Raw genomic sequence first — 23,013 nt, 5'->3', positions numbered from 1 at the left:
CACAACAGTGATGCACAGTGGCTGGTGGATCTGAGGGAAGACCACAGCAACCTCCCTGAACAGAATCCAGTGACTATCACAGTGGCAGACATCCAACAAAGAGTCTCAGGTATGAAAAACTGGACAGCACCTGGCCCTGACATGATCCATGCCTACTGGCTAAAGAAGCTCACTGCAATCCATGAGCGCCTGGCAGCACAAATGAACCAGCTGCTAAAGGATGGGACTCACCCTGAATGGCTAACCGAAGGGCGAACGATCCTGATAATGAAGGATCCCTCAAAGGGCACAGTCCCATCCAACTACCGGCCAATAACCTGTCTCTCCACAACATGGAAGCTCATGTCAGGCATCATCGCAGCTAAGATAAGTGGGCACATGAGCCAATACATGAGCGAAGCACAGAAGGGCATTGGTAAGGATACCAGAGGAGCCAAACACCAACTCCTGGTAGACAGAACAGTCGCCCAAGACTGCAGAATGCGACACACCAACCTGTGCACAGCCTGGATCGACTACAAGAAAGCCTATGACTCAATGCCACACACATGGATCACTGAATGCTTGGAGCTGTACAACATCAACAGAACTCTAAGGGCCTTCATTGCAAACTCGATGAGGTTGTGGAGAACCACCCTTGAAGCCAATGGGAAGCCACTTGCCCAAGTATCCATCAAATGTGGCATATACCAAGGAGATGCACTGTCCCCACTGCTGTTCTGCATAGGTCTAAACCCCCTCAGCCAAATAATAAACAAGACTGGCTGTGGATACCGACTCCGGAACGGGGCCACCATAAGTCACCTCCTCTACATGGATGACATCAAGCTGTACGCCAAGAGTGAGCGAGACATCGACTCGCTGATCCACACCACCAGGATCTACAGCTCGGACATCGGGATGTCATTCGGACTCGAGAAATGTGGGAGGATGGTGACAAAGAGAGGCAAGGTAATCCACACAGAAGGGGTCTCACTCCCAGAAGGAACAATAGCAGACATTGAGGACAATTACAAGTACCTTGGAATACCACAGGCAAACGGCAACCTTGAACAGGCAACAAGGAATGCGGCAACAGCCAAATACCTCCAACGAGTAAGGCAAGTCCTAAGAAGCCAGCTCAATGGCAAGAACAAATCCCGGGCAATAAACAGCTACGCTCTGCCAGTGATCAGATACCCTGCTGGAATAATAAGGTGGCCAAAGGAAGAGATACAGACCACAGATGTTAAGACACGAAAGCTCCTCACCATGCATGGAGGGTTCCACCCCAAATCCAGCACCCTGAGACTGTACGCGAGCCGGAAGGAAGGAGGCCGAGGACTAGTGAGCGTGAGAGCCACTATCCAGGATGAAACATCCAAGATCCATAAGTACATCAAGGATAAGGCCCCGACAGATGACGTGCTGAGTGAATGTCTCAGGCAGTGGAGAACAGAGGATGAGATGCTGGAAGAGGGACCATCATGGGAGGACAAGCCCTTGCACGGGATGTACCACCGGAACATAACTGAAGTGGCTGATCTCAACAAATCCTATCAATGGCTTGAAAGGGCTGGGCTGAAGGACAGCACAGAGGCACTCATCCTGGCTGCACAGGAGCAGGCCCTGAGCACCAGAGCCATAGAGGCCCAGATCTACCACACCAGACAAGACCCAAGGTGTAGACTGTGCAAAGAGGCCCCAGAGACGGTCCAGCACATAACTGCAGGGTGTAAGATGCTGGCAGGCAAAGCATACATGGAACGCCATAACCAAGTGGCTGGCATAGTATACAGGAACATCTGCGCGGAGTATGGACTGGAAACCCCAAGGTCAAAGTGGGAAACACCTCCCAAGGTGGTAGAGAACGAGCGAGCCAAGATCCTGTGGGACTTCCAGATCCAGACTGACAGAATGGTAATGGCGAACCAACCAGACATTGTGGTGGTGGATAAAGAGCAGAGGAAAGCCGTAGTGGTGGATGTGGCAATACCAAGCGATGGCAACATCAGGAAAAAGGAACATGAGAAACTAGAGAAATACCAAGGGCTCAGAGAAGAACTGGAGAAGGCTTGGAAGGTGAAGGCCACAGTGGTGCCTGTGGTGATCGGAGCACTAGGGGCTGTGACCCCCAAACTGGAGGAGTGGCTACGACAGATCCCTGGAAAAACATCCGAAATCTCAGTCCAGAAAAGTGCAGTCCTAGGAACAGCAAGGATACTGCGCAGAACCCTCAAGCTCCCTGGCCTCTGGTAGAGGACCCGAGCTTGGAAAGTGGATGAGACCACCCGCGGAGGGTGAGAATAGAGTGTATATATATATAAATATATACCACAAAAAATATTTGTGGTATATACACTGTATACACCGTACAGTGCTACCCACTGTACGGTGGTGCAGTGGGTAGCACTGTTGCCTCACAGCGAGAAGGTGTGTTGCCCTGCGATGGACTGGCGCCTATCGCCCATAGCCAGCAGGGATAGGCTCCAGTCCCCCCTGCGACCCCACGTACCAGATTAAGCAGAATAGAGGATGGATATTCTCTTCTTGATTAATGGTTTGTTTTTTGTTTTATTTTGTCCATCCTAAATATGTGTGATGTCGCTGTGTTGGTGGACAAGTTGAGTTTGTGCTTGTGTGTGCGGGGAGGAAGGGATGTGCCACCAGCTGCCGAAACCAGGAAAATCAATTAAGCAAACAATAGGAAAAATAAGTAAGTAGGGATGTACCTTAGGCTGACACATTCATAACTAAACAACTGCTGTATTGTGGTTTACCTGTGAAATTAATATTAATGCTAATAATAGTGTGCACACACTCATACAAACATGCATATATACATGTATAATAAACATACACATTATTATAAATAATCAACATCACAAGTACCATAATCACACATTATTGATATTGATAGTGATAAGTACCAGTAATACTTACAGCTAAGGTTAGAAAGCCTTTTATCAGCTCAGGTGTTGAGTGTCCCACTACAAGGTTAGTAAGAGCTGTAGCTTAACATTGTTCACCCAAAGGGTGAGACAGGCGTTGGTGCATGAACAATGCCACTTGTGAAAACCAGGGTGATGGGAGTAGCTCGGTCACTACACCCAGCCAAACGAGTGGAGGGAAGGAACCCAGTAGCCAGGGAGCCCAAAGACACACACAAGGTGCAATCCAAGCCGCCTACACAAAACCCCCCAGGCAGAGCTGCAGCAGCCACAGAGACAGCACCCGAGGTCAGAGTGGACCACTGTGGGTCAACGCTGTCCGCCCCATGAGAACCAGGGGCAAACACTACCCTCAGGAGGAGAGGCAGCCCGAGAGAGCGGAGCCTGAGGACCCACGGTACATAGGGAGCCCACCAGCGCAGCCCCCACACAAGCGGAGTGGGGCCTAACCCATTGGCAAAACACAAGGCCGGCAGTTGGTGAAGGTCGGCAGAAAAGACCAGCCAGGCAGCTTATCCACCCTGAGCGGGAAACAGATCCCCCCACACATCAGTCGCATTACACGCATATACACTCACACAGGCACACACATCAACACACACTACCACAAACTCTCCCACAAACAACTACTCAATCATTCGTGAACATACTGTATGCACTCTCATATTTATACCGTTCGTTTATTCTCATTCATGGGGAGGGTAGATCACCTTTGCGCTAGCTCCCCGAGTGGCAGCTCCCACTGTGGGACTAATAAGGGAATTTCCTATCCCACCCCCGCAACCCTTCCAACAGCAACAAATGAACAGGACCTAGGGATCGCAGTACCATTGTCCAGGCACCACGAGCAGTGCAGCCAGAACCACCCTCACCGCTCTGTCACACCTCCACATTCTCTCAAATGCTCGCCCGTGCTCCACTCAAAACTACACACATACTCTACGAAAGCACATTGCCCCCCGCGGCATACCCGAGCAGTTACCAGAGGGTATCGGACTGCTAGGGCAGGCATCGCCCTATCCCGAGCAGGGACAGAGTCCCAGGGGAGAGACACACCTACGGACACAGACAGACACCCCCAGAGGAACCCGCCCGGACACAGGGCACCCAGGTCTACCCAGGTCCGCCCCTGCACACTGGCAGGGAAGACTTCCTTCGTGGTACCGGTACCTAAGACATCTCGGCTGACTGACCTCAAGGACTACAGACCGGTGGCGCTGACCTCTCAACTGATGAAGACGGTGGAGAGGCTGGTGCTCGCCCATCTTTGTCCTATGGTGAGCCAGTCAATGGACCTGGTGCAGTTCGCCTACCAACCCAGTGTCGGAGTTGATGATGCTGTCATCTTCCTCCTGAACAGAGCTCTGTTACATCTGGACCGGGCTGGGAGCTCTGCGAATATCATGTTCTTTGACTTCTCCAGTGCTTTCAACCCTATCCAACCGTTGCTGCTGAGGGACAAGTTGGTGCACATGGGGGTGGACCAGCATCTGTCTGCATGGATGCTGGACTACCTCTCGAACCAACTGCATTATGTGAGGGTTCGCCACTGTGAGTCTGACATGCTCGTCTGCAATACAAGAGCCCCACAGAGAACAGTTCTGGCTCCGTTTCTGTCCACTGTCTACACCGCAGACTTCATGTCCAGCTCAGCATCCTGTCACCTGCAGAAGTTATCAGATGACTCTGCCATTGTCGGCTTGATTACAGATGACAATGACAGAGAGTACAGAGAACTGATTCAGAACTTTGTGGACTGGTGCCAGCAGATCTACCTCCAGATTAATGCAGGGAAAACCAAGGAGTTGGTGGTAGACTTTTGCGGGCACACAATACAGACGCACTGTATAAAAAAAAGGACAGAGCAGACTCTATCTGTTAAGGAGACTGAGGTCTTTTGGAGTCCAGGGACCACTCCTAAAGACCGTCTATGACTCTGGTGCAGCAGCATCTCAGCAGCAGACAGGAGTGACTGGAGAAGCTGGTCAGGAAGCGACTGGAGAAGCTGGTCAGGAGGCGACTGGAGAAGCTGGTCAGGAGGCGACTGGAGAAGCTGGTCAGCAGCATCTCAGCAGCAGACAGGAAGCGACTGGAGAAGCTGGTCAGGAGGCGACTGGAGAAGCTGGTCAGGAGGCGACTGGAGAAGCTGGTCAGGAGGCGACTGGAGAAGCTGGTCAGGAGGCAACTGGAGAAGCTGGTCAGGAAGCGACTGGAGAAGCTGGTCAGCAGCAAACAGGAAGCGACTGGAGAAGCTGGTCAGGAAGGCCAGCTGCGTTCTGGGGCGGCCTCTTGATTCAGTGCAGGAGGTAGCTAAGATATCATCCATGATGGAGAACGATGCCCACCATGAAACGGTGTCATCACTATGCAGCTCCTTTAGTGACAGACTGATACATCCTAAGTGTCTGAAGGAGCGACACCGTAGGTCAATGCTGCTGTAAGACTTTACAACCCAAGCTGCTCCTAGTAAATCACTGTTATTGTAATTGTTGCTACAATTGTCACCTTATACTGTAGTCACCATCCAAATGTTTGGGCAAACTTTTACCTTGTGTAATATCCGGTCAATCCATGGTGGAATTACCCAACACCTCAGTGTACATGTGTGTATATACAGGATATATTTTTAATTTGACAGAACTACTGGAGGTCGGCGGGAACCGCGGCAGCAACTCCAGCTCCTCCTGGAGGTCGGCGGGAACTGCCACTCCGAGACTGACAGGAACGGGGGCTAGAACAACCTCTACGTGGCCGACAGGAACGGGGGCTAGAACGACCTCTACGTGGCCGACAGGAACGGGGGCTAGAACGACCTCTACGTGGCCGACAGGAACGGGGGCTAGAACGACCTCTACATGGCCGACAGGAACGACCTCTACAGGGCCGACAGGAACAGGAACGGCGTCCTTACCGGAGCCGAGAGGAACAGCAACAGCGTCCTTACCGGAGCCTCTCTGGCTCCTCACTGGAGCCGGCAGTGCTGCTCTCTGGCTCCTCACTGGAGCCGGCAGTGCTGCTCTCTGGCTCCTCACTGGAGCCGGCAGTGTTGCTCTCTGGCTCCTCACTGGAGCCGGCAGGGACTGAGACGGCATCTACTCTGGAGCCGGTATGGCTGCTTGCAGCTGCCGCGCTCGACAGAGTAGACGTCGGGCCTGATCGGGTGTGCATAGCACTTGTTCGACGGGTGGTGCCCTCTGGCTGGAACAAGACCTGAGCGTGGCTCGACTGGACTGGGACCTGAACAGGACTCGACTGGACTGGGACCTGGACGGGACTCGACTGGACTGGGACCTGAGCGTGACTCGACTGGACTGGGGCCTGAGCGTGACTCGACTGCACTGGGGCTAGCGCCTGAACGGAGCTCGACTGGACTGGGGCTATCGCCTGAACGGAGCTCAACTCGACTGGGGCTAGCGCCGGAACAGAGCTCGACTCGACTGGGGCTAGCGCCTGAACGGAGCTCGACTGGACTGGGACTAGAGCCTGAACGGAGCTCGACTGGACTGGGGCTGGAGCCTGAGCAGAGCACGACTGGACTGGGGCTGGAACTTGAGCATGACAGGGCTGCGCTGGAACCTGGACGTGGCTCGACGGGACTGGAACCTGAACGTGACTCGACGGGACTGGAACCTGAACGTGACCGGCCTGAGCTGGACTTTGGATGCGACAAGGCTGAGCTGGAGCCTGAACGGAGCACGACTGAACTGGGGTGGACACCGAGCGAGGCTCGGCTGAACTGGGGCTGGACACCGAGCGGGGCTCGGCTGGGCTGGAAACCGAGCAGAGCACGGCTGGGCTGGAAACTGAGCAGCGGGGACCGCGGGCTGATCTGGTATGGGGGGAGGAGCGGAGGAGTCAGCTGAATCCGGGGGCATCGAGGGCGCTACAAGAGCTGGCGCAATCCGAGCGGACGGCGTGGGGGCTGGTGTGGTGCGGAGCGCGCTGTTTAACTCTCCGAGTCGCGCGCACATCCGCTCGTAGAGACGACGGACACTGGGGCGTTCTAGCACGCTGTCCTCGTCCTCCAAGGTCCACACCGCCACCTCCACGGCGGTTCGCTGGATTTCCGGGTTGGGCGCCCTTCGGTAATTCTCCGCGAGGATCTTAAAATAATTGCGTAGGTCGCTGGGTAGCTCGGCGCATGTAAACTCCATTCTCCCCGCGGGTGAATGATATTCGCAGCCAAAAAAAAACAAGAAACAAAAACAGTCACTGACCTGGACGGAGACTGAGCGCTGGCTGGGTCCAAGTCTGGCCAGATCGTTCTGTCACGAACGCACGGATGAGGACCCAAATGCACAGCGTAACACAGCTTGACGGTGGTAAAAGGATGGTTTATTCCAGGTTACGGGATCAGTTCAGGCAGAGTCATACACGAGAGGTTATGCGGGTTTAAACGAGGTCAGGCAGAGACAGCGTCAGGGACAGGCAAGGTTCATACACGAAAGGCAGGTTTACAATACCAAGTCGTCAGGCGGGGAATCGTGGTCAGGCAGGCAGGCAAGGTCGGTAACATGCAGAACAGAAGACCAGGGCAGACAAGACAGGCAGGGATTAGGCAGGCTCGGAATCAGCAGTCAAAAACAGGGTACCCGATACACGGCAGGACTGGATCAATGAACTGGAAAATGACAGTAACACACATACAACGATCTGGCGGAGAACTAAGGACACAGGTGGTGGTTAAATACAAGAAGTGATTCCTGATTTAAAACAGGTGTGTGTAATGACCATGTGAAGCAGGAACAGCTGTGACATGACATAAACTGGAAGTGAAGCTCGAACTGAAACAGAAACCTGGGAGACTACCAAAATAAACCCGGAAATGGAAACTAGAACCCCAAACCATGATAATATGGCCAATGAACAAAGTCCTTTTCAAAATAAAACTGAGCACAGAACCAGAACCTGACAGCGGTGTGTTCTTCCTTCATTTGGCAGTTCTAGTTTATTTAGAAATGCCTCTATGGCTGAAGTGGATGGATCTATTTGGGATGTATATAACTCTTGGTGTAAGTTTTTAAAGGCATCACTTATTTCATGGGGATCATGAGTGATGTTCCCTTTCTTATTAATTATTGAATGGATGTTTTTTCTTTATTATTTTTTTAATTGGTTGGCTAGAAATTTACCACATTTGTTAGCATGGTCAAAGTTCTCCCAGCGTAACTGATCTATCTGAAACTCCATTTTGCGATCGAATATATTATTAAATTTCAACTTTAGATTTCTTTCATTGGTTGGACAGGGACCCATTCTAGTAATAATGTAATAAACCTCTAATTCTGGGTTGAATGTGTAACTGTCTTAATCAAGGAAATGGACACTGGTGTATGATCACTGATTGTGATAGAGTGAATATTGGTGTCAGAGACAGTCACAGCTTTGCTTACCCTGTCCAACTCTGGGTTAAATACTATATATTTAAATATATTTGTGTGTTGTCTATGTATGTGCACATGTTTTGCCTGTGCAGTAGATGTTTGTGTGTGGCTGCTGAAGGGCTACATAGCTGGTTGAGTACGTGGGAAAATGCAGAAGAGAGGGATGTACACAGTGTGGAGTAAAAGTAGGTTATGGAAAAAGAGTAAAGGAAAGGAAAATTAAAGTGGAAGAAAAGTAATGGGCCTGAGCACTTTTAAACTGTGGAGTGAGTGACATTAAAATGACAATAAACATTTAACTGAAAAATCTGTTTGAATACTGGACGTAAAGTTATAATACAGTCGTAGCACTTCAATGTGTCAGCCTTTACGGCAATCTGTTTGCATTTTCAGCGCGGTATCACCGGGTTTTCAGCGCGTTGGAGCTGTGTTGCGTCTATTTGGCCTATAGGTGGCGATCAACCCCCACACTGGCCTTTATGAGGCTGTCTTATACTTATGTTATATAGGCCCATGTAGAGCTACGTCACAACGCCTCCGTGGTGTAATGGTTTGTTTATTGTTAACAGCCTTGACGTGTCCATTTTTTACCCCGGGTTCGAATCCCGGTGGAAGCAGAAGTTGTAATTACTGAACATTTTTATATTTTGGCATACACGAAAATAACAAATGATTAATAGGGCTGGCTGCCTGTATTATTTAGCAGAGCTACAGCCATGTTACCAAGAGGTTCACCAGCCGCATTCGGCAGTGAGTCATAGACGGACGTTGTTCTGCCCGCTTTCATGTAGACACGGAACTCTTCACTGTTTTTTTTAAACGTAGATTTTGTTGATTTCGTTATTCATTTACAACAACATGCAAATGCTAAAAATTTTCTGAAAAGATGACTGTACACCCATCAAGTTTGGGTGAACAGAAAACGCTTGAAAGTGTTTCCGTTTTATATTCCGTTTATTTCGTTATTCCTCCTTTCACCTGTACCACATAAAGTCATTGCAGAGCTACAGCCATGTTCCTACAAAGTTAACCAGCTGTTTATCAAAAAAAATCCCATACGGTTTGCACTGTCATGTCACCAAAAATTACGAAAAAACGAGTTTTATTAGATGTGCATTGAAAATATAAACAGAAAACGCTTGAAAGCGTTTCCTTTTTATATTCCGTTTATTTCGTTATTTTCCCTTTCACCTGTACCACATAAAGTCATTGCAGAGCTAGAGCCATGTTCCCAAGAGGTTCACCAGCCGCTTTCAGCGTGACGCACGCATGGACGTTGTTCTGCCCGCTTTCATGTAGACACAAAACTCATCAAAGTAAAAGAGAGCTCAGTGCAGCATTTGCAATTACAACAGGCTGAAAGAGGAGGCTGTGGCAGAGGAACACAGGTCTTTGTCCTGTATGTTGATGCGCCCACCCCCACAGTCAGCGCTTACCTTTGCTACGGGGCTGATAGCCCCGCCCACTTTTATTATCAGACAGATATGAAAGTGAGACTAACAAAATAAACGGAATGTAAAGTAAAATGCTTTCAAGAGTTTTGTGTACATCAAAGCAGACAAATCACATGTGAACGTTTTATTTTTTTTTTGTAAATAAAAATAATGTTTGCCCTGTTCAAACCTGGTGAATAAAAACGATTCTGATTCTGAAAGCGGCTGATCAACTTCGTAGGAACACATTTCATATGGTACAGGTGAAAGGGACACTAACAACCCAACGCAGCCGAGGCTGTAGCAGCCGAGAAACAATTTATTTATTTTTATTATATGATATTCTCTACACGTTAGCAGTGGTAGTCTGCCAGACCTGTGTAAAATACCATAAGAAGAGCGTTTAAAAAAGTCAAGTGAAAGGTTTTGGCGTCTCACAGCCACGTAGGTGCAGCTGATCACGCGCCCGATCTCCCATGGAGCTTTTTCTTTGTCTCGGAGCTAAAGTATTTTACACCTATTGACCGAGTGGAGACAATATGTTAATGTCTCTGTGCCAATACGTAGTAGGGGGTGGGGTTTGAAGTTTGCTTTTGGAACTGAATCAGCATCAGACGCCGTAACTCGCGCGGAGCGAGTTCCAAATCCACTGTGTTGCCTGTGTAATAAAACATTGTTTTTCTGCAGATATTGTGGTAAATGTCATTACGGTAAAGTATAATACTGCAGCTTCCGTTTAAAGGGCACATTGCCTATGTCTTAGTGTTTTAACTGTTTAATTGCACCAAATCGTTGAAACCAAATGAGAAAACGGAAAGCGGCTTTAAATCTTTTCAGCTCGATTTTTCGTTTTTAACACGCTGCTTTGAATAAATGCCGTTTGTTTCTTTTTAATTGAGAAACAGAAAACGGTCCGTGTATGTTCCAACTGTTTGATTTGTCCCCCAGAATAAAATCCTTTTTTCCACAAAACGAGAAAACGGGAAACGGCTTTAAATCTAATTAAATTAGCTCGTTTATTTGGTTTTAACACGGTGCTGTGATTAAATTCCGTTTTTCGCTTATATCAAGACAAATAAGGAAGCGGATGTTCTTTGTATTTTATTTTCTGGACAATTAACCTAGAAAACGACTTGATTTATTCTAGAGGGGGAAATCAAACGTAGAACGTACACAGACCCGACACAGTACTTACACACGAGGACATACTGTATAAAGGCAGCAGCGAGATCAGCATTTGACAACAAACACTAGCGCGCATTGACAACTTGATCGAAGTCATCTGCCTATGAATAGGTGGCTCCTCAGCACCATCGTTGGAACGTCACATCACTGTCTGCTTCAGACGGTGACGCCACTTCCCCGATTCTCTCGTTGCCTGCATTATCACATGCATACATTTCTGGTTAAGCTCTACCTGGACACATCATCTATCATAAGGGCTTTTCATTCAGAGTCAGAGCAAACTATAGGTCATTAAATTTTAAGAGTTTGGTTAAACTTAAGCGCTGCTATAACGAGAGAACGACTTGGTTTTTTGTTCTCTGCTTTTTTCTCAAAACGAAAAATCAGCTTTAAATCCAACTCCGTGCCTTGTGTCGAAAAAACAACAACACTTGAATTCCGTTTGTCGCTCATATAAAGAGAGGACGAAACGAAACGAATCCAGTTTGTTTTGTATTTTTTCCTCATGATCAACACACCAGAAGACGAGTGCAAATATGCATATAAAATACATTTATAACACAGATTGATGAATCTGAAAAATAAAAAAAAAAATATAGATTCCTATTTTATGTTATTATACTTATATTATTCTATTGGATTGGCTGGAGGAGGGACTGTGTCTCTCGGCTGGCCTGAAAACTGTGTAAAAACATCAGCAGCTTCGGCAATTGACAACAAACACTAGCCCACACTAGCGAGCAAAGGCACATAATAATCTATACTATTTATATTAATTAATTTATAAAAAATTTCAATATAATATAAAATGAACTACTCTACATTTAATGATACAATACCATGCCATCGTTTTTTGTGCTTAATGTGCAGACACAGATAGAAATGAACAGTCTGACCTCACATCTTTGCGCCACCTGGTGGTTAAAACAAGACTAGCACCCTGATTTTTTTCATCTTGCTGCAGGATTAAAAATGCTTAGTCGGGGACGCACCCGTGGCGCGCTGGCGACGCGCACATACTGCGGTAAAAAAGGTGGTCGCTTTGAAGTGCTACGACTGTACTTAGTTACCTTTGCATCTATTATTTTCTTTTAACAAACCTTTTATCTTAAGCCATTGTTGTTACATACCACCTGCTAATAGAGCCAAGGAGTTGCTTCCCGGTCTAGGTAGAGCTTTCCATTGACGGACAATTTGTCGACGCTGATGACAGCCCTGCAGCCTCCTGCTGCGGAAAACGCGGAAACGGCGGTTTCCGCGTTTTCCTCCGCCTGTTCTGGAATCCTCGAGAACACCAGGTGGTCTCTCATGCCGCAGGCCTGCAGATCAATGATGCTTTCTTCTAATTTTTTTTTTATTTTCGTTTGCCAGCTGAGCCACATCCTCCGCCGTGAATTACTCCTGTCAAATGAGCCGCTGTTCGCTTTTCCGTGGTCAAATCAGCCGTCGCTATAGATAAGGGGCATGATTTGTGCGATAGTTACGGTAACAGTCTTCAAACAGTCAACAAAATATGAGAAATTATGGAATTTACTGTGTATGTTTGCAAAGACTCGAAATGTATAAAAGCACAATTTGCCTCTATTCTAAAACTTGGCTTTGAATAAAATTACTTCCTCAAAGTAATAAAGCATTGTTCTTTCACAGTGCTACTACCACAGCAAATATGAATTGATTTTACTGCATCGTTTTGGAAAAAGCCATTACCAAAGTTTCTTACAGTAAACAGCGTTGAAACTAATGACTGAACTTTGACCTCTCATAAAATGAGTTCCTTAAATTATTAGAACACTGTTACTTCACAGTACTATTTAGTACTTTATAGATATCAGACGAACGGGATCTTTTGTTTGGAGGTGTGTCTTTTTCTCCATTACTAGACGCTCGAAGCACACTCTGATTTGTTTGTGATAAAAATATTAGATATACTGATTGTACATTATAAAAGCAGACACCAGAATATTCTTAATTTTTTACATTACTGATCACGCTTAAAATGATTTCAAACTTTTGAAATGTGTGGCCTCTTAATACAATGACTTTATGCTGCCTTCCACAGAATTTCGGTACAATGACCTGGTTTCCCCTCACTTCCTGGATGTAATTGCCAACCTATCAGGCTGCACAGCCCATCGGCGCATCAACAACTGCTCAGACATTTGCTTTCACCAGAAGTATCGCAGTCACGATGGCACCTGCAACAACCTTCAGCACTCAATGTGGGGAGCATCACTCACTGCCTTTGAACGACTCCTGAAGTCCGTCTATGACAATGGCTTCAACCTACCAAGGGGCGCCACTAACCGGCTGCACAATGCATACAGGTTGCCGCTGCCGAGACTGGTGTCCACCACAATGATTGGAACAGAGACTATCACTCCTGATGACCGCTACACTCACATGCTGATGCAGTGGGGTCAGTTTCTAGACCATGATTTGGATTCAACAGTGGTAGCCCTAAGCCAGTCGCGGTTCTCTGATGGCCAGCTATGTTCTCAGGTCTGCACTAATGATCCACCATGCTTCCCTATACAGTTCCCACCCAATGACCAACGGCAGCTGAGAAGTGGCGCCCGGTGTATGTTTTTTGTCCGATCCAGCCCAGTTTGTGGCAGCGGGATGACATCGCTACTCATGAACAGTGTATATCCAAGAGAGCAAATCAACCAGATAACCTCCTATATTGATGCCTCAAATGTCTATGGCAGCTCACAACGTGAATCGGAAGAGATCAGAGATTTGGCCAGTCAAAGAGGTCTGCTCCGACAAGGTATCATACAGCGAACAGGAAAACCACTTCTGCCCTTTGCCACTGGGCCACCCACTGAGTGCATGAGGGATGAAAACGAGAGTCCAATTCCATGTTTCTTAGCTGGAGACCACCGCGCCAATGAACAGCTTGGCTTGACGTCCATGCACACAGTTTGGTTCAGGGAACACAACCGTATAGCCACAGAGCTACTGAGGCTGAATCCGCACTGGGATGGAGACACAATCTACCATGAGGCTAGGAAGATAGTCGGGGCTCAAATGCAGCACATCACCTATAGTCACTGGTTGCCAAAGGTAACAGCTGCAGTATCAGCTATAGACTTGAATTATATAGATATTTAAGTTTCATATTTTAATATTTTGTGATGATGTTGGTTTAATTTTCAACATTCTTTTTCCCCATCTCCTAGATACTGGGAGAAGCTGGTATGAAGATTTTGGGTTCCTATAAATGTTATTACCCCAATGTTAATGCAGGGATTTTCAACGCTTTTGCCACTGCTGCGTTCCGCTTTGGTCACACTCTAATCAACCCGATACTCTACCGATTAGATGAGCACTTCAACCCTATCCCACAGGGACACATTTCTCTACATCGGGCCTTTTTTTCCCCGTTCCGGATCGTAAACGAAGGTGGCATTGACCCGATATTGCGTGGACTTTTTGGGGTAGCTGGTAAAATGCGAGTTTCCACACAGTTGCTGAACACTGAGCTGACAGAGCGATTGTTCTCAATGGCCCACACTGTGGCTCTGGACCTGGCAGCTATGAATGTACAGAGAGGACGAGACCATGGCATCCCACCGTACAATGACTATCGAACATTCTGTAACCTGACCACGGCTCAGACGTTTGATGATTTGAGGAACGAAATTAAAAATAATCATGTTCGTGAGAAATTACAGAGGTAATAAATCTGTCTACCTTATTAATACTATTATTAACTTTGGTATCAGTGGGACCAGTGTTATAGTCATACAGCAGTAACGGCCAAGTAAATGTAGAATTGGATCTTTTCAGACTCACAGTTTAGTGATCTTGATTATGTTTTTTTGTATGGTAGGCTGTATGGCACTCCTCTGAACATTGACCTCTTTCCTGCCCTAATGGTTGAAGATTTGGTCCCTGGCAGCAGACTTGGGCCAACCCTTATGTGCCTACTGGCAACTCAATTCAAACGTGTTCGTGATGGTGACAGGTACAGTAAAAGTACTCCAATATCTCATATTTTTGTAAAATATAAAGCTTAAAATTCTAAATAAAACACTAAGCATATATACATCATCAGAATAAAAAAGAACTTTATTGCCAGGTCCTGTATAGTGCACTTTATAGAACTATGAACTTTTCTTGGTGTTGGCACACCCAGGCAGCCATCTATGGCGACACATCCCATCTGACAGAACCAGGCTGCAGTACAAAACAATACAATACAAAAACACACGCACACAGTACAAGTAGAAACCTTGCTGGAATTATTTCTTGGGTTCATCAGGACAGATCGATAAGGTCGGAAAGCAGACGGTGAGACTGTAAGGTGGGGGTATCTGCATCAGTATAGTGAAGTGTTGTTTATAGATGTATGACAGAGGCCGACTAAGATGTTTACAAGCTAGTTAAACAGTTGTCCTTGAAGGAGACACAATAAGAGAAAGATAAAGGCACAGCTGGTGAGCTAGATTGGACGCGGGAAGGGATGGGTGAGGGAGAAGGGACAGAATAATACACAGCCAATTCTAATAGTAATTTTAACAATCTATGACTAATTTGTCCAGATTAATAGTCCAATCGGTCAGAACTCAGGGCTTCATCACCTCTTGTGGGACCATGGGTCACCCGTGACATCTCCTCAAGCCTGTCAGACAAGGCTGTCTCCATAGTAACCAAGTGTTCAGTCTGTCTGCAGATGTTATCCATCTGTCTCTTGTCCTTCTCCAAGTGGGCTGAGATCCTAGTCAGTCCTGTAATCCAGGCATTTGAACGGGCTGAGATGTTACTTGTTAGTCCATCAATCCGGGCCATCCTCTGGTGTAATTCTGCCAGCCGAGTATCCCTGGACCCCAGGGGCATTTGTAACTCCAAGGTCGGTGGACGTGCCAATAAGCCGTCCGCAGATTTCTCAACCTTCCGATAAAGCAGGGCACCGCCAAGGCTAATCATGAATAGCCCTGTCATCAAAATATGAATAGATCCTCTGCATCCTCGATGCGCAGTGGCTCCATCGAGGATTTGGTATATTTAAAGTTGATGGATCTAGACAGTACTTTCTGTCATTTGAAGGAAGTTTGTTTGTCTTCTCTAATAGTGATAATTTTATTAGTAAAGTAGTTCATAAAGTGATTGCTGCTGAGATTTAAGGGGATAGTAGGCTCAACACAGCTATGACTCTTAGTCAGCCTGGCTACAGTGCTGAAAAGAAACCTGGGGTTGTTTTTGTTTTCCTCAATTAGGGAGGAATAATATCTTTTTCTAGCAGCACAAAGTGTTTTTTTATATATTATATGACTGTCCTTCCATGCAATGCAGTTTACATTTATTTTGTTTAGAACACCACTGCCTTTCTAGTTGTCTGCCACTGTGATAGTCACTGGATTCTGTTCAGGGAGGTTGCTGTGGTCTTATCTCAGGTCCACCAGCCACTGTGCATCTCTGTTGTGTGATGCCTCCCTCTCCCATATCCCTTTCCAGTACTGTTCAGTTTCCAGCCTTGGTGGGTCTGCTCTGCTGTTATTACCCTGCCATTGCGAGTACACTTTCGCAGGTTGTGTTGCGAACAGCCGGTTTATTCGTCTGGCTTCGTTATCTCTGGTGTATCTCTTTAGGCGGCTGGCCAAGGCTTGTAGCCTTTGCTTGGCAGTTTCGAGTGCTTCAGGTATGGTCATCTGGTTGTACCTCTTGGGCATCGGTCTTTTCATTGCACCTCTCTTCGCCTCTCTTATTTGGCTCACATCCCTCCGAGCTGCCTTGATTTTCCTTCCAACCTTTGTTTCCATGGTGGGTATTGTTTCTCATGGTTGTTCTTATAGCCAAGCACCTCTAGGATCACTGATGCTGAAGCGTATATCAGCTCATTGGTTTCAGTGATTGTAGTGGTAGGAATCGCTCTCAATGCTTAGTGCACTGTATCTTACTTCTTACTATGTTGTTTAGATTCTGGTATGAAAACCCAGGTGTGTTCACTCCTGCCCAGCTGACACAGTTGAAGCAAGCCTCTCTGGCACGGGTCTTGTGTGACAATGGTGATAACATAACGCGCATCCAACATGATGTTTTCACGGTGGCTGAGCTTCCCCATGGCTTTGGCAGCTGCGATGACGTCCCTCACATTGATCTGCGCATGTGGCAAGACTGCTGTGAAGGTAATAGTTTGTGTATGTGAATATATTCGTTATCAGTGATGTCCTTTATGTCAGTTTTTACAGTTTTGTTGTTTAATCACAATTTGAATAGTGATAAGGTCAACCAAAAGATAATGGTAAATAGTGTGGTCCATTTAATGAAGTTTCATTTTTTGCCATTCTCCTGTTGTTTGTGACCCATCAGACTGCAGAACCAAAGGTCAATTCAATGCACTGTCATACCACTTCAGGGGGCGCAGATCAGCTGAGCACAGCTACAGAGAGGATACACCTGCCAACAACATTCAAGAAAACAGGTACCATAACATAATCATCAAGAATAAGTGATGTGATTCATGCTACTGCATTAAGGTGATTATAATTTAGAGGGGAAATTAAAGAATCTTGTGCTTGATTACATAGTTATTTTGTAATTCCTATATTGATAAGTAACTACCATTCAGTTCATTTCTAATTACCCCCCAAAAAACTGAAAATGTAGTGTATGGTGTACAGATTTAGCATGAGTCTTATGTTTGTGCTTCCACCCTTGCAGCCCAGAGGAGAAACCTGTAGAGCATTTTGTAAATGTGACTCTGATCTCCAAGAAACACACTAAACCCTCAGAGAACTTCCAGGATTTTGTGTCTGACATGCAGAAGACAATTGCAAGCTTACAAAAACAGGTGATTTTCCACTTTTACACCCACAGATTAATGTCTGAGCATTGTTACCCTTTTGAACATGCTTTATTCTGTGATGGACTGGTTCTCTGTGTGTCTAAGATTTTATCTCTGTTTATAGTAAATATAGTATAGAATTACTAGCTAAAGTTTTATTATACATGTTGTTGCACGGGTGGAAATCAACCCTTCCAGAGAGAGGAAGAGTTGTACAGACTGATGGCACCGGTAGGAAGGTGTTAGGGAATTTGTTAGTTCCCTTTGTAAATCTTAAATAAAGCAGACACAAACAGTTGAGACCTTCTTCAGGATTTTACTTGCAAGGAGTGAGCAGTTTACAGCGAAGGCAACTTCCTCTCACTAAAGAGAAGACCAGGATTCAGCTCCTAATATGTATTGCATTCTGGGAGGTGCATAGTCACACAGAACATAGGAAATATTTTCTGCACAAAGCATTGGTCACATCAGATAAGGATGCTACACACCGGTACTCCCAATTTCTTGCAGAGCAGAAGGGAGGAAACTTCAAAGCTATAGCACAGCTAACGAGGCTTCAGCAAAATATGTTTCAATGATTAAATGCAGTATTTTTCCAACAGAAGGATCTCCGGTGGCGTTCTGTGGAGAACCTAATACTGATCAGCCTGTGGCTGAAGGTGCTCCTCTGTCCATCCACACACTGTGTAGAGGGTGGGAGGTGTTGTCTAGGATAGAGTGGGGTTGGACCAGCATCCTCCTCTCAGCTACAGCATGTAGGGGGTCCAGCTCCACCCCCAGAACAGAACCCGCCCTCCTGATCACCTTGTCCAGTCTGTTACTGTCTGCTACATTCATGCTGCTGCTCCACAGACCACAGCCTAAAACACTGGACCCACAGACTCATAGAACATCCTCAGCATGGAGCTGCAGACGTTAAAGCACCTGAGCCTCCTCAGGAAGTACATCCTGCTCTAACCCTTCTTGTTCACAGTTGACGAGTTCTGTGTCCAGTCCCGTTTATTGTCCCAAGTACAATCCCAGGTATTTGTACTCAGTCGTGAGATAGTGAGAGAGGGGACTTGCAGATTTCCTGAAGTCTATTACCAGCTCTTAGTTTTACTGATATTTATTCAGTTGGAGGTGGTTCTGTCCACACCAGTCCACAAAGCTATAGCCACCACTTCCTGGTACTCTGTGACATCACCACCCTGGATACGTCCTATAATAGCAGAGTCATCAGAGAACCTCTGGAGATGACAGAGAGTTGTACCTGAAGTCTGAGGTGCACAGGGTGAAGAGGAAGGAGACAGGACTGTCCCCTGTGAGGCTCCTGTGCTGCAGAGCACGGTGTCAGACACACAGTTCTGCAGGTGGATGTACTGGGGGCGGTTGGTGAGGTAGTCCATGATCCATGAGATCAGAGGGAACTCAACCTGCATGTCCTTCATTTTCTCTCCCAGCAGCACAGGCTGGATGGTGTTAAATGCACTGAAGAAATCAAATACATGACCCAAATGTCCTGATAATGAGTAAGATACTGTCAGTTAAAGTTCAATCTATATAGTGCAGATATGTTTTTCATAAACATGTCAGCAGTGCAGTTAATTTGTAAGGATCCTGTAACATGCTGCAGACACTGAAAAGCAGAACTACAGTATCGAGCCCAGTGTGTATTACTGTAGCTGAAACTTTGTTGCACATACTGTAAAGTGTGGAATGGACATACACAAACTTGCTCATATATTTTGTATGTCACTCGAGTCAGTGTTGAAACAAGCATTTTCTTTGTCCTTGTATTTTTGTAGATTAAAAGACTTGAAGCTCATGTGAGTAAGACTGACTGCACTGATAGTGAGGGAGAAGAGCGTGCAAATGGAGCCCGGTGGAAAAAGGATGCCTGCACCGCATGTGAATGCAGAGTAAGTTAGTGACACATAAAGGTACAGTACAGTGCGAATGATTGTCACCACACAAACGCATGCACACGGTTCCCGTTCTGCTACCTTTTTACAGGAGCTAATCGTGTTCAGCTCTGTTTCAGAACACGGTTTGTGTGTCTGGTTCAATGTCAGGCGTTGCACCTTCGCCACCTTTTGGCACAACCCTTCACCTGATACATTGTCTCCCTACAGTGTGCAACTGGTATTTCTCTGCCTTTTATTTTTTTTTATCTCTGACACATTATCAGGGCCAGCTGCTGGCAGAGACGATGGCAGCTGTGTGCCAAAATTGTCTGCCTCAGATATTCAGTCATCTCTTTCCATTCCATTTAACCCTTCGTTGCCATCTTACCTACAGTATTCAGTTAACTCTCAGTATACTACATCTATTCATACTCCTTTCTCATTTATAAGACAAAGACAACCTCTTTCTTTTGGTTGACCTCATCACATTGTTGCTCTAAAGCTTGAGTTCTGTTTAGGTCAAGTTACTACGAAAATTAACTTATGCTTCTGTCTTTCCTGCATCTTGATATTTTTATTGTTGCAGATTTGTTTCCCTGAGTTGAACTAATATGCTGCCACTTCTTTGCCCCTACAGGATGCCCAAGTAACCTGCTTTGTCGAGTCTTGTCCACCCACTGACTGCGAACAGCCTGTAAAAGTAAAAAGCGCGTGCTGCCCAAAATGCCTTAAGCAAGAAGTTGTTGACAAGCTGCAAGAAGCACATACCCGCCTTGATTAACCCTCAGGACCCCCCCCAGCAACTCCAGTGTCTGAAAGCCACATACTCACATACAGACATCCACAGGGGATGAAACAGGTGTGCTAAGCACCTCGACATAGCCTCTTTTTTTTTGGGCTTGCCCCCTTCAGGGCCAGCAGCCCAAAACTTGATTTGCAATCCTTTGACAACAAGCCAACAATCACTAAATGGATTTATTTCTGAACCGATGGTTGGATGAATGGGTGGCGTGTAAACAAGACAGACAAACCTCTCCTCCAATGAAGTGTAAAAGAATGCCACTGCGTTTGTCCTTCTGCAAACCATACTTGATGGCAGAGCGCAGGGTCAGTTGCCGTCAACAAGCAGGAAAGGGAAGTAAATTGATAGATGGCAGCCATTTTGTTGTCTCACAAAAATTACTCAGGTTAGAGAAAAAATGGTGCTATTTCCCCGTTTTCATCAATGACTCAAACACTATTTACAAGCCTTCAAAGTATTTTCTTTAGTATGGAAGGTAGTATATACACTCCTCATATGCCTTTTAATAGTAAGCCACAAATGAGAGGACTGTTTAATTTTAATTAAAGGTATTTCTTCGTTTACTCCATAGTGATTTATATCTGTCTTATATCTGTTTTTTTCTTCTCTTTTTGTATAAAAATACTTACATACAGTATGAAGATAATGTGAAGCCCAACAAAAGTGTTTCTCAGTATATTGCAAAAGAGAAGTCTACTGATTTTTGCACCTCTGGACAATTTATTAGTCAACCCACATATCTACACATCTGCTGGCCTGTCCTGCACTTGAGTAAAGTGAAGAGATGTGGCAATTTACATCCCAGGACCCTTGATTCAGCCCTTTTCTTGTATTTTGTGCTTTAAGAAAGCAGTGAAAGAATATCCTTTTATTACCACTGTCCATTGTCCAACTGTTTTTCTCAAATATGATGATTAGCTTTTAAAATTTGATAAATAGCATGTGTCAGCCTGTGAAACTATGTATGAATCTTGTAATGAGGTCATGCTTCAGCCTTTTGTACTGCTAACTTTACCACAGCAGTATTCTCCTCATGTAGGGTCTTTAGTCACTACTAAAGGACTGCTTCCACCACTGCTGGCTGTTCTTCTCTGCCCTTGTGGACCTGCAGTACTAGCCCCAGTGTACATAAGGACACGTTTGCATGCATTCCTTTGGTCAAGCAGCCACTTTGTCTTCTACTCTTCTTTCTACAATTCTTTTCCTCGCGTGCCTTACATTTTTGACTGTCTTGGTCTCAAGTGTTACTATAGCTTAGGAATGTGTGACCTGGTTATTTTACATTGCCATGTTACAGGTTTCAAGACTGGGGTGACGTCACTTAGCAGAACGTGTTTAGTGCACAGGCTTCTCCAGCTCTCTGACCCTCATTCCACTGTAATGGAAGCCATATGGGAGGGGAAACAAGGCTAATGCTGGGGGAGGGTGCTGATGACTGGGATACCGTGTCAATCAAAACGAGTCTTAGCCACCATATTGCAATTGTGAGACAGATGTATTCCTGTTAGCTGTACCCTGCCCCATGCACTGTGTGTAACAAATGTCACATTTGTTTACATGTTTTGCGTTGCTGCTTCTGTGTTAAAGCAGCTACAACTGCAGTGTCTTTACATGCTTATGTCCTGAGCAAGAGTCTGTCACTACAGAAATAACCATTCAGGGTCCCAGGTGGCCTATGGGGGAGGCAGTCACACTGGTAGATTGTTATCATATCACGTTTCAATGTACTGGACAGGTTTGTACATCAAAATGTGTGTTTACAGATGTGTAATTTGTTTGTCCTTGACTTTTTGTAACATTGTGAAATAACTATTACCATATCGTTATCTGATATGATTGATTTTCTGACTGATGATTATGAGTCATTTGCGGAATAAATGCTTTTTGGCTCAAGGTTTAGACTACAAAGCACTGTGAGCTTTATTAATTACCGGTCTGTATTGTCATATACAGTATTTGTTGCATTAGCCTTGTCGTTGTGGTGCCCTCTTTTTATTCACAAGCTTCCAAGTGTCAATAGAATGCACTGCTCTGCAAGACTGAACATGTTTTACCTGCACTGTACGTCAACATGTGGTCAGTGTGGCTGTAGTACCTACCATGATATTTGTATTGTTTGCCAAAGAATGGTTTGCACTGTAATGTATGCCTGTCAATCAGTAATATTAAACACATAAGACGGATTAATTACAGTCACAAATGTTGATGCCTGTTCCTTTTCAGGTCCTGAACAACCTCACAGGTGTGACCTGTCATCGCTTCATACAGTATTTCATTTTCCAAACTCACATTTGCGGATTTTTAAGTTGCTTCTTACAACACAGCTGTGCCCAATAGCCTCAGCTGTGCTAGCATTTGATTTATGCTTCTACATACAGTACATGTAGCTACATTTTTCCATCTTTGTGTACCTCTCACTATTCCATGTGCTCCTAACTGTAGAATCAGTGCTGGCTTCCAGGATGGAGGTTCTGGACCAGACAACTGGACCAGGAAATGAGGATTCCAGTGACTGTGCAGATAAAAAAGCATTGCTTCAAGCAAGGCAGGGAAAAACATTATCATCTTTCCTTAGTATTGTAGTTTTCAGCTTTACATCACAG

The 23,013-nt window shown here is 45.8% G+C and overlaps 1 protein-coding gene across 2 annotated transcripts in view; it reads left to right on the top strand.

Moving 5' to 3' along the window:
• The window catches only part of LOC114848125 (peroxidasin), a 64,065-nt gene extending 41,463 nt beyond the window's left edge, over positions 1-22,602 (top strand). For both annotated transcript variants that reach the window (XM_029138350.3, XM_029138349.3), the window contains 8 exons: positions 12,992-13,998; positions 14,115-14,611; positions 14,768-14,902; positions 16,855-17,063; positions 17,248-17,359; positions 17,599-17,728; positions 19,510-19,623; positions 20,246-22,602. In XM_029138350.3, coding sequence (XP_028994183.1) covers positions 12,992-13,998; positions 14,115-14,611; positions 14,768-14,902; positions 16,855-17,063; positions 17,248-17,359; positions 17,599-17,728; positions 19,510-19,623; positions 20,246-20,389 — 2,348 coding nt within the window. In that variant the 3' untranslated portion in view covers positions 20,390-22,602. The remainder of the gene's footprint in view (positions 1-12,991; positions 13,999-14,114; positions 14,612-14,767; positions 14,903-16,854; positions 17,064-17,247; positions 17,360-17,598; positions 17,729-19,509; positions 19,624-20,245) is intronic.
• Positions 22,603-23,013: the final 411 nt, after the last annotated feature.

This window comes from Betta splendens, chromosome 22, assembly GCF_900634795.4.
Source record: "Betta splendens chromosome 22, fBetSpl5.4, whole genome shotgun sequence".
NCBI lineage: Eukaryota > Metazoa > Chordata > Actinopteri > Anabantiformes > Osphronemidae > Betta > Betta splendens.
Note: the sequence above shows the minus strand (reverse complement) of the source record. Positions and strands in the feature narration are given on the sequence as shown.